Source organism: Hetaerina americana, unplaced genomic scaffold (genome assembly GCF_022747635.1).
Source record: "Hetaerina americana unplaced genomic scaffold, ioHetAmer1.1.p SCAF_39, whole genome shotgun sequence".
NCBI lineage: Eukaryota > Metazoa > Arthropoda > Insecta > Odonata > Calopterygidae > Hetaerina > Hetaerina americana.
Genome location: NW_027286974.1, coordinates 4,700,099 through 4,712,598, shown reverse-complemented (window position 1 = coordinate 4,712,598; position 12,500 = coordinate 4,700,099). Strand labels below are relative to the sequence as shown.

The 12,500-nt window shown below is 37.1% G+C and overlaps 2 protein-coding genes and 1 long non-coding RNA gene across 3 annotated transcripts in view; 2 read left to right on the top strand and 1 right to left on the bottom strand.

Moving 5' to 3' along the window:
- LOC139691698 (uncharacterized) overlaps window positions 1-480 on the top strand; it is a gene marked incomplete at its 5' end in the record, with an annotated part of 18,390 nt that extends 17,910 nt beyond the window's left edge. Inside the window, one exon of the mRNA XM_071589542.1 lies at window positions 1-480. This exon is cut by the window's left edge and continues 783 nt beyond it.
- A 4,251-nt stretch (window positions 481-4,731) lies between these two features.
- Window positions 4,732-10,564, bottom strand: Rtc1 (RNA terminal phosphate cyclase 1). The gene is made up of 6 exons (XM_071589559.1): window positions 10,265-10,564; window positions 9,949-10,184; window positions 9,695-9,865; window positions 9,452-9,626; window positions 7,232-7,487; window positions 4,732-5,024 (listed from the first exon to the last, which is right to left on the bottom strand). The coding sequence occupies exons 1-6, from the start codon at window positions 10,416-10,418 to the stop codon at window positions 4,868-4,870; spliced, it is 1,149 nt and encodes a 382-aa protein (XP_071445660.1). The 5' UTR covers window positions 10,419-10,564; the 3' UTR covers window positions 4,732-4,867.
- Window positions 10,565-10,647: 83 nt separating this feature from the next.
- LOC139691713 (uncharacterized) overlaps window positions 10,648-12,500 on the top strand; it is a 10,178-nt gene continuing 8,325 nt past the window's right edge. The window contains exons 1-3 of the long non-coding RNA XR_011701672.1: window positions 10,648-10,665; window positions 10,898-10,964; window positions 11,943-12,039. This is a non-coding gene — a long non-coding RNA (uncharacterized lncRNA). The remainder of the gene's footprint in view (window positions 10,666-10,897; window positions 10,965-11,942; window positions 12,040-12,500) is intronic.

The following is a 12,500-nucleotide window of genomic DNA, read 5'->3' as shown; positions in this document are numbered from 1 at the left end:
CGGGAAGAATTGAAACGTGATGGCTTGTTGATTGTGGGTATTTCAACAGATCTTCTCATGTTCTCCTTACGTTCGGACTTAAATTCTTTCCCCGTATCCTTCTGTAGAGACCGGACATTCTTTCCCATGGTTTCTCTGTGTACATAACTATATTCCGAGAAAGATCGTCGGGATATCGACTCTGATTCACAACGTTGAACGTAATCAGTGCGAATTTTGTCCCTGGATTATTTTCACTGTACAGCTATGTCTCGTTAGAATGGAAATTGTGACTTTCAATCAATCGTTGTTTATTTATGTAATCCTGTTATGTTTATAGTATTTATTATAATTATAAATATTAATCCTTTGCGTTACCATTCCACTGGACATCGCTTCGTTTGGACATCGTCGCCTCTCTTGTTCTCGGGTGGCGCTTGTGACTTTTGTTTATTTTAAAGTGACGTGCGTTGTTGTTGGCTGTGTATTCTTCGTGGGAATCTGTGCTTCAAGTTAGGTGGGGGGGGGGGGAGAGGGAGGGAGGGGGTGTGAGAGAAACTTAAAAAGAGTGGCAAAGGATTGTAATTGGCTGGAGGTGATTACGAGTAAAACTAAAATGTTGGGTGAAATTTGAAAGCGTGTGCAATTTATTTTCAGAATGCTGTTCGGATGAACATCTTCTTCTGTGTGTGTATATATATTTATAAATATATATATATATATAAAATATATATATATAAAAAATATATATATATATATAGTTTGTGTGTATATGTACATATATATGTACATATATATGTACATATATAGGTACTTATATATGTACATATATATGTATATATATATACACACATACATACATATACATATATATATATATATATATATATATATATATATATATATATATATATATATATATATATATATATATATACATATATACATATATATGCATATACATATATATACATATATATACATATATATACATATATATACATATATATACATATATATATATATATATATATATATATATATATATATATATATATATATATACATACATACATATACATATACATACATACATATACATATATATATACATACATACATATACATATACATATATATATACATACATACATATACATATACATATATATATACACATACATACATATACATATATATTTACATACATACATATACATATATATTTACATACATACATATACATATATATTTACATACATACATATACATATATATTTACATACATACATATACATATATATTTACATACATGCATATATATATATATATATATATATATATGTATATATATATATATATATATATATATAATATAAATATATACTTATATATACAAATATGTATATATATATAATATAAATAAATATATATATATACAAATATGTATATATATATACATATATATGTATATAAAATATAAATATATACTTATATATACAAATATGTATATATACATATATATATATATATATATATATATATATATATATATATATATATACATAGAAAATAATATACTTACACGTACATATACACAGGCATACATATATATCTATATACACACAGTATACGGAGACATATATATATATATATATATATATATATATATATATATATATATATATATTACATGTACATACATACATGGGGCTTCCTGAAAAGAATGCCATGTGGAAATGTTTCCCTTTAGTGTGAGGGATGGCTGTTATCGCAGTAAGTGCATTTAAAAATCAAAGGATGGATTCCCATATACGTGTGCGGTCGTATGGGACACGATGAGATTGAAACCAATTTTTTTTACTATTATTATTAATTGCCACCAACAAGTGTATTTGAGAGTTTCATAAATTCTCAACGCATTGCTCAACATTCAATGAACACCAATACCTGATGTTCTTTCATAAATTTCTAAATAGACGGAGGAGACCCGGAATGAATGCCGGCATTGATGAAGTCTCAAAAGAAAAAAACACAAAAGAGTGTTTGAATGAAATGGCTTATTATGCTCGAGCTATTTTTTGCTTTAGATCACATGTGGATATTTATGAAATGGCTCTTGCAGTCGTGGAGAAATAAACATTATTTGGAAGCAGACAAATCTTTCATTTCTTTAATCCAAGTGGATTCAGTCGTAAATATTTGTATAATCCCTCCCATACCATAAACATGCTCCTAAAGTATGAAGTCTGGCCAATGATTAAGCAAACTATTTCAATCTCGTGGCCATAACGCGGACTATATAGCCCCGTACCCACTATAACGACTATAGTTGCCTCTGAGACCCAATGAGAAGCTGTCTTCTGTGCTTGTTGGAACATCGAGCTGTGAGTATGTATGGTTGTGCCAGTTATTTCATAGTGTATGTTGTTCTCCTTTCTTGTCTTTACTGTTTGTCATCTGAAAATGGAAACTGACGAAATCACAGAACAGCGAATCAACATATCAAGTAATTTTGTTGAATTCCGGTGGTAAAAGTTATCATAATAAATGAAACTGAAATGTACTGACAGCCATTAGACAGGTGATAATACTCGGACAAGAAGTAAACAAATGTTTTCAAGTAAATTAAGCATTTCAAAGATAGTTGACAGGGACCATTTATGTTGCAAAGGGATCGAGAAGGCACGGAGGCTGTCGTACTGGCTTCCCACCCTGAGGGCCCGGGTTCAAAACCCGGTGGTGTTGAGTATTTTTCAGTGAGGGTATCTCGATCTCTACTTGAGGTGTGCTTTGTGGAGGGCACTTTGAGTGATTACACCGTCCGTCGGATGGGACGTTAAACTGTTTGACCCCTTGGCGCCTTTCCTCATTAATAGTAATCTAATGCTGACACCGGGTTTCTCTCCACCCTTCATCCTTTCCTGTCCATCCCCTATGGCGCATATGACCTCAGGATGTCGGTCACAGCCTCCCATAAATACTACTAGTATTTTGCAAGGCCGGTACGACCATCAACCACCACCTGTGTTTGACGTAGACAACATAGATTGTGTGTGTAATGGTCCCTGTGCTTTTCTTACCGATCATCATTATAATGTCTGAATTTTGATTAACAAAAACAGCAGAGAATTTGAATTTGCTCAGGAGTAATTCAAATGAATTCGACAAAGATGCAGAATTACTGAAACGTGTGATCACAGGTGGAAAAATATGTACTTTTTAAACAGTTATGACTTCGAAACTAAGGCTTGATATATTGTTTTGCCCCGGCTTATTTTTCCCGACCCGATTCATTTTTCTTTTGTGAGGAGGTTTATTTGTTTGCTGTGCACTTCACATGTTGGGATTTTTCCACTGCCTGCCTGCACCTGGTGTGAATCTGCTTCGGCGGATGTGGCCGTAGCAGCTGGGAAAAGGCATTGTCTCGAGGGGGTAGGGGCGACCACAGCTCATCAATACGACCAAACATGGTCATAAGCCCTGTGGAATGTTCTAGAGGCTTTTGGGGCATGGCCTCGATCTAATAAAACGATAGTAATCATGTTCAGAACTAAAAGTGTATGAATCTCAAGTACCGGTCGCTGTTAAAAAATGTGTTGAGGCCCAAGGGGATGTGTACTTTGAAGAATTTTTAGAGTTTGAGCAAACCTGTTAAATGAATTAATTTAAAAACAATTGCATTACTTTCGGAACGCACCCTAACTGCTTCTATTTTCGGAGAATATTTATGTAATATTATTTATTTGTCTAGATTGGTTAATCACAAATGAAACGAATAAGAATTTTAAACTGTGCTGTGTTTACACAACAAAATTTCAACGGGATAAAATGTGTTGAGGCCCAAGGGGAAAGTACTTTGAAGAATTTTAAGAGTTTGAGCAAACCTGTTTAATGAATTAATTTTTAAAAAATTGCATTACTTTTGGAATGCACCCTAACTACTTCTATTTTCGGAGAAAATCTGTGTAATATATATTTGTCTTGATTGGTTAATCACAAATGTGACGAATAATAATTTTAAACTGTGCTGTGTTTATGCAACAAAATTTCACTGGAAAAAAATGTGTTGAGGCCCACGGAGAGAGAGTACTTCGAAGAATTTTAAGAGTTTGAGCAAATCTTTTCAATAAACTACATTAAAAAATAATTGCATTACTTACAGAACGCACCCTGTATATCCTCAATGGGATAACGAATTAATTACTATATAAGTTTCTGGAGACTCAAATAACCTGTCCTAAACTGTGTACTGGTTGTGACAGAGTTGCTGTTAAAAAATGTGTAAGAAGCCAAAGGAAATAGTACTTTGAAGAATTTTAAGAGTTTGATCAAATCTTTTCAATAAATTAATTCAAAAAATAATTGCATTACTTACAGAACGCACCCTGTATATCCTTAATGGGATTACAAATTAATTACTATATAAGTTTCTGGAGACTTAAATAACCTGTCCTAAACTGCATACTGGTCATGGCAGAGTTACTGGGAAAAATATGTAAGAAGCCAAAGGAGAGAGTACTTTGAAGAATTCTAAGAGTTTGAGCAAATTTTTTCAAAAAATAAATATTTTTTTTTGTAAATTGAAACTTTCAGAATTAAGCGTGTATGAATCTCAAAATAAACTAACCACACTTAACTTCAAAACACATTCCAACAATAGTAATCATGTTAATTTCAATTAGTTTGCTTTTGTTACAGGATTAAGTACTGTTCTAACAATAATGAATAGATTACACAGCATCATTTTGATTAAATTAAATGATATAAAAGTTTTATTTCACAAATTTTTGGGAGATGATCACTCCATTGAGATGTACAAAACACATCAAGTATTTCCCACAAACACAAATGTCACAATGAAGCCAACAACACAACAGACGTCGTATCACAAAACCCTTTTGTTTAAGTTGCGCAAACCCACGCCAACGCACGTCAAACCAACTTTGCTGGCGCCCAAATCGAGGTCCTCGTCCTCATCTCTGATCGGCTCTATTTGGAACGTGAGGGCAAAGAACTTGACCAAATGCCTTAGAGTTGCGATGCTGAAATTCAAAAAGAGAAAGAGGAAACAATTAAAGTGATTAAAATTATCATTAAGTTTAATATCGCGGAACCTCGCTTAAATAGCATAGTTAACCACAAAAACAAAATGAGCTTCAGAAGCACTCCTGCTCTGGTGGCATGTGGAAGTAACATTCCCTTCTCTCAACACGCATGAGCAGGTTTGAGGTCGTTATATTCATCCACTGTATTTTGAAAACCAATGCAAACAAATGCTTGTAGACCACAACAACAAAATGACCTCCGGATGCACTCCTGGTCTGGTGGCATGTGGAAGTAACATTCCCCATTTACACGCATGTGCAGGTTAGACTTTGTTGTATTCATCCAGTGTATTTAGAAAACTAATGCAAACACATACTTGTAGACACCACAAACAAAATGACCTTCGGAAGCACTCCTGGTTTTTGACACGTGGAAGTAACATTCCCCCCTCTCAACACGCATGCGCAGGTTTGAGGTCATTACATTGTTCATTCAGCGTAGTATTTTGAGAAGCGGATAAAGAATCGGAGATGTGTTCTAGTGTTGTGTGCTATATATATATATCAACATGGCGAGTTTAAACAGCGTGACTATTAAAAAGTGACTCTATACTGAGATTTAATCGTAGTTTAGAAGGCTGTTTATTATGGTGACGATGCTGTCCATAGGTCTACTGTATCGCATCGACTTAATGTATATTAAGAACAGAAGAGGCCCCATTACACTTCCCTGGGGGACACCTGAAGTTACATCTCTATCCGTTGAGCACAACCCATCTATGAATACTTTTTCTTTGCGATTCGACAAGAAGTCTCTAATCCAATTAATTATTTTCTCATTGATTCCATGGTATTTAAGTTTATGTAACAATTTATTGTGTGGGACTTTGTCGAAGGCTTTTTTGAAATCCAGGAATACTGCATCGACTTGTGTGTTGTTTTCTCCCGATCTAAGTATATCGTGAATGAAGAGACCAAGTTGTGTTTCGCAAGATCTGCTTTTCCTAAATCTGTGCTGGTTGTGGATTAGTATTTTCCTACTATCAAGAAATCTCATAATGTTAGTGACAATAATGTGTTCCAATATTTTACAAGAGATCGATGTTAAAGAAATGGGTCGGTAATTGGTTGGTTTATCCCTATCGCCGCCTTTATAGATGGGAGTTATATGGGCTAGCTTCCAGTCGCGAGGCACTGAGCCTTCTTCTATCGATTTTAGAAAAACAATATGTAAAAACGGGGCAATGTCTTCAGCTAATTCCTTTAATATTCCAGCAGGTATTTCTTCCGGACCAGGTGCCTTGTGTGCTTTGATACTACGGAGCAGATGTACTATTCCCTGCTTGCTCAGTGTAAGATCGCTCATGTGTTCCCCGGGTGGGTGTGGAGGATCGTTTGGTGCTTTTGTGTTTTAAATTGAAGACGCTCTGGAAAAAATAGTTTCAAATATTTGCCTTTTTCACGCTATCTGTAATGATTTCTCCATTTTCCGTCTTCAAAGAGTGAACAGTGGGACGTGTATTTTACTAACATAGGACCAGAATGACTTTGGATTCTCCTCAAGATATTTGCTTAGTATCTTAGATTTAAAAGAGTGTAGTGCTTTGCCCATAATACTTTTCGCCTGACTGCGACATTAATAACTGACGAAAATGTCGACAAAATCAATGCCCTCATTTGCGAAGACTGCCTGCGAACCTATGGTCAACTCTGCGAGATGTCTGGACTGTCATGGAGTTCAAAAGAGCAGATATTTGGCACATAGGCGACTGGTTCTTCCATCATGACAACATGCTGGCTTATACCGCCCTCTCCATGATGCAGTTCTTGACAAAAAACTGTATGGCATCCATTGTCCACCTCCCCATACTAACCGGATTCAGAGCTCCTTGTGACTTCTTTCTGTTCCCCAGACTCAAAAGGGACATGAAAGGAGAGCGTTTTGACACTGTGGAGGAGGAGTTAAAACAAAAATCACTAGAGGGCTGATAAAGGACATTCCGAATAATGAATTCCAGAAATGTTTCGCACAGTGGAAGCATTGTTTGGAGAAGTGCATTATGGTCAATGGGGAATACTTTGAAAGCGAACTTAATTAAATGTAAATATACTGAGAACTAAAGAATCTATGACATCATTCCTGTTATTTTAGGGTCCCCTCTTGTATGCATTCATCAGGGCGAACTGTTTGTATATATACTTACGAGTATGGCGTCAGAGGTCCCGTAACAAATTTAGAAACATCCTTCTCGCCCAGGGACATCAACAAAATCGCCAGCGATTGACTGCATGAGCTGACGCATCCGCCATTGTGGATTTCTTCAAGAAGTCTCAAGGAAGCTTCCCTTCCCAGGTCTTCGGGAATTGCAGGAAGGCTGCCCGGAGAAGCTGGAGACGACATTGCCTCCGCGGTGAAGAAAACACCCTCCGTCGTCTCGGCAACCAAGATTATTCCAAAACCTGCAAGTTTCAGAAGGCTTTAGTCATGACAATCGGTTGGTACCAGTGTTTTGCAGACATTACATGAACTGAAAAACCTCCCAACTAAGGAGGTAAGGTAAGGTGGAGGGGGCTCTTAGCAACAGACCGACACCAACCTCAGTCGCCTGCGGGCTGTCGTTGAGTGAGGACACCGTTTTTAGTGAAGCAAGTTTCTATATCCACGTCGAAAAACAAAATGAATCTGAATATTTAGAGCAACGTTATTCCATGAAGTTTTGTGCGAAACTCGGGAAGACGGCAACTGAGACCCTCGATGTGATCAAGCAGGCTTATGGGGACACTGCCTTAAGCCGTTCCACAGTATTTGAGCGGCACAAGTTGTTTAAAGAGGGTAGGGAGCTCGTTGAAGACGACCATCGCTCCGGACGGCAAGAACCGACACGAATGTGGACAGAGTGAGGACACTGCTGAACACAGAGCGACGCTTAACCAGTGAAGATATTGCAGACCAGTTGGGTCTGTCTGCATCCAACGTCCAATGCATTATTTCACAGGATTTGGCCATGCGCAAGGTGTGCGCCAAGATGGTGCCGAAAATTCTGCCATGGCACGCTCGTCGTCAGACAGCTCCTGGCCAAATACGGCATTGCCACGTTGCCGCACCCACCCTATTCTCCCGATCTGGCACCACCGGACTTCTTTTTCTTCCCCCTGGTGAAAAGACAGCTCAAGGGACGACGTTTTGATTCGATAAAGGCCGTTCAAGAGGCTTCGACGAGGGTCATCAACGGCATCCGCAAAGAAAACTCCCAGTGGGCGTACGGGGAATGGGAGCAACGTTAAACCAAGTGTGTAGCAGCTCAAGGAGCATACTTTGAAGATTATTAAGTCGATGTAAGTATATCGTCAATAAAATTCTTGTAAAAAAATCAGTCCTACCACTTTTGGGTGCGACCCTGTATAGCGTTGCTAGTTGCTTCTAAGATCCAATGAGGAGCCAGCCATCTTTGTGCTTAGCGGATCGTTGAGTCGTGTGTATTGTGAGCCAGTTATGTTAGCTTCTGTTGTGCTTGTTATTTTTTCGTCTGAAATTGGAAATTGACGAAATCACGGATCAACTAATCAACAAATCAAGCTTTTTACGGTAAAATACGGTGGTAATGCCCTGAAGAAAACGTCCGTTTTTAAGTGGATTTAGCGTTTCAAATGAAAATCGATTCCATAAAGTCACGCCGGAAACCATTAACTATAGCGTTTCAAAGATAGCCGACAAGACGACACAGGCGTAGCAAGGCCACGACGACCTACCATACCATACATTTGTTGACGACAACAACATTGATCGTGTGCGGTCCTTTGTCCTTCTTACCGATTGTCGAAAAAATGTCGGAATGATGGCCGATTAATTGAATTTATAAAAATCAACACCACACACACTTCTATTTTACTACCGAATGATGGATCCTTCAGACTATGCTCCATTCAGCATTGATTGGTCGCCGTAGTTTCCGGTAAATACTTAAATTACCTAGATCTTTTGCGACTTTTTCCTATTCCCATAAAATGCATTAAAATGTGATAATTGGGGACATCGTATGTCACTGGGGCACAAGATATGTGGAAGACATAATAATAAAGCAAAGAAACGACACGAGAAAACTAAAAAGCGGAAAACTGCCGAAGTAGACTTCAATAGGGTTCTTAACTTAACAGTATCGGAAAAGAAGATGGAATATAAGAAGACATGGCCATACGAAAGTAAAGTGCATTGAAATGGGCACACAATCGAAGTAGACCCTAAATTTTGAAAAATTAAGTTTATTAAGCCTAAGTTCGCGTATTTATTTGACAGAGTATACGTATTACACCATTACTTTCACGGCGATTGCAAAAATTCATCCGTGTTTTACCCATTGAATATATCTTTTACGTTTCTTGAAGCATAATGTAATGATAGTATGTATTACACCTATTTCAAATACCTGGCGATGTCCCAGACTTGACTCCTTTCGAGTGATCTGTATTAATGTACACATCAGGAATGCACTTCATTAATATCCGCTTGGCTTCAAACACCATCCTATGTCCTATGGCGGGAGAGACCTTTGTCGTAAAGGCAATACCTCTTATCCTTTTAACTTTTCCCTGTTTGGTGATCTGAAAAATAGAATTAAATTAAAAATCTAAAGTTAAAGAATTGTACAATCGAACGTGGTTATATTTACCTGAACAGGTTTGAGTTTCCGAGAAATCGGACATTTGAAAATTACTTCTCCGTCCGCGTTTGGATTCAAAGCTCTCTTTACTACCTTTAATTCAATGTCATTATCAAAGTTGAAGAATTTTTTAATGACTGGTAGTGAAGCTGATCGTACGGCTTCAATTGAAGGATCCAACTGAAAATACATGAATGAATTGTCGTAGTAGGACAGCGTTCACGAATAGATAATGCGAGAAATTTGTTCCAATTTGAGCTAACCTTGTGATTTGTTGCTCCTCGAAGGACGACGTCTAGCGGAACCTTGCAAAATGGACCTAAACATAAGAGGACTTCCAGGTAATAGCCAATACCCCTTTGATTGGAACAAACGTGATGAACCTTTCCACCAACAAGCAGTCCGGGACGAAAGTTCAACTCTGTTCCTGTCTCGTTAACGTGGATGTGGGATCCATTGGTTATTTTATCCAAGAGTCGCACAACATTCACTTCCGCTTCTAAAATTTGAAGAAATCATTAGATCAAAACAACACATGATCACACCGATTATTGTGACAATATTCACAAAATTCATTACCACTTAATCCTGGATTAATATCATTATGACGAATCTGCGATATTGTAATGGATTTTCCGCTCAGCAGGGATAACACTAATCTTATTCTGAAATAATTACTTCCCTCGTACTGAATGATATGCGATGGTATTTCACTCATTTCTAAGTATCTCATACCATTACTGAGTCACGGAATTTTCCAGATACGAATTGTTTTCTGTTTCAAATGTCAATCCTGTAATTCTTACTAGATTAAAAGAAATTTCAGCACTAATTTACACGAATGTAGACCATGGGCTTCTTACAGGGTAAACTGAGAAAGCATGGTGGTGCGCACGAATTATGTTATTCATCTGTCATTTTTCTTCGCCAACTTATAGCGTATTCAGTCCACCTGTAGAGTGGGAAAACCCAGTATTGCGGTGAGTTATTTGCTAAATTTAATCTCCAAATCCCATTGTCATCCATGAGTTTTGGCATTATCCGTTTCTTAACCGTTTTATGAAGACTTTCGTGTGTTGCAAGGGTTATAAAATATCATTTCTCTGTAATCAACAACGACGAAATGCTATCTCGTTGAGGAAAATTGATTATTTTATCGCAGAAAATGTTCCTAGTCATTCATTAATATTCATATTATTGATATTTTTTCAGACAGTATTCTACGTACACTCGCTTGCTTGAAGCCGCTGCAGTGAAGGGAATCAACTGTGTCAGAAAGGTACAGTTTATCATATAATATATAATAAGAGTTATCACTTGCTTTTAATGGATGCAAGAAATCACTGAAAAGTCACCAACACAAACTTGAGCATTATATCTCTCAAACAATATTGCCTTGATTTTTGTGCTACTTAATTAAGTCAGTCTTAAAAAGGTCGTAAGAAGACCCGGTGGATTACCCGAGAAAACTTCATCAAGCAAATACACCGGGAAAGCACCAGATCTTACGTCGTAAGAAGCATAATATCTCCATTTCAGTAACGAGTGTTGTCCAACAAATCAATAGAGCATCGCCAATAGAATTATAATTTTATGTTTATACCCCTCAAGTCGCCGTAAGGGCGTGTGGCGGGGGGTGTTAGGGCACTACCCCGTATCTATGAAAAAAACTGCATGCAAAAGCCACAATTTTATACAGTCCACAAACAAAAAATTGTAGGCATTCAAGCAAAAACTCTTTACATCTCACAAATGAAAACACACAAACTACCAACTAGCATACACAGGCACCTACAAATATACCTGTTGTCTTTGAAATGTTTTAATTTCATTCCGACTCGTAAATTAAATGTATGATGACTTATTTTTACTATTATGATACCTGATTGTTCGGGGAAATATTGAGTATTTGTTTATATATCTGTACTGGAATCTATGTCCCTCATTTTATCTTTGTGGTCTGATCTACCTAAGTAGTGTGGGGCCATTATAATTCCTTCAGTGTCATATTTAAACTCGTTTGTTCTGAACCTTTTTGAAAGTCTAAGTCTCGCTTGTTCTCTTCGTATCTCAGGTGACTAAATCCCCTAAGAGACCTGTCACGCTTTTGTTCTTAGTACAACAATTTTTGTGACGAATCTGGCGGATTTTCTCTATATCTCTTTATTCCTCCCTAGTATCCCAAATCCTTGGGGTTTATTCAAAATGAGGTCTAACTAGAGCAAAATAACACCTCTCTTTAACTTTCTCATTACAGATCCCCAAACACCACCTGTAATATTAAAGCCAAGTTACTTTGAAGCGGATCTGAGCATATTGCCCTGGTATGTGCTCTAACGGTTGCAAGGAACAAGGTAATTCTTGGTTGAAGTGCTATGCTATTTTAAAGGATAATACCACAGTACGGAATATAGAATAGACCAATTAACATTGGTAATTTCTGAACATACGTCAATATATACACATATATATATATATATATATATATATATATATATATATATATATATATATATATATATATATATATATATATATATATATATTCAAATATATGGGTCGTGGTAGTCCAGTGGGTAGAGCGTTGGACTGCTGACCGGAGGGTCTCGGGTTCCATTCCCAGGCAAGGCAATCTGGGCACCTGCAGCTTCACCCAAGCTAAAGTGATTTTTCGGGGTACCAGGTCTTCCTGGGAAACGATAACCAGCACAGGGAAAGGAACTGGACCCCCTACCCTGATGTGTGAATTTCACACGCCGTCGGGCTTAGTACTGGGTGAACTCTACCATCACCCATACCAAACAGACCTTCGTCA

Coding starts and splice junctions, on each gene's coding strand:
- Rtc1 (XM_071589559.1), bottom strand. CDS start 10,418: ATGAGATACTTAGAAATGAGTGAAATACCATCGCATATCATTCAGTAC. Junction 10,185..10,264: donor TATTAATCCAGGATTAAGTG/GTAATGAATTTT, acceptor TTCAAATTTTAG/AAGCGGAAGTGAATGTTGTG. Junction 9,627..9,694: donor GGAAACTCAAACCTGTTCAG/GTAAATATAACC, acceptor TCTATTTTTCAG/ATCACCAAACAGGGAAAAGT.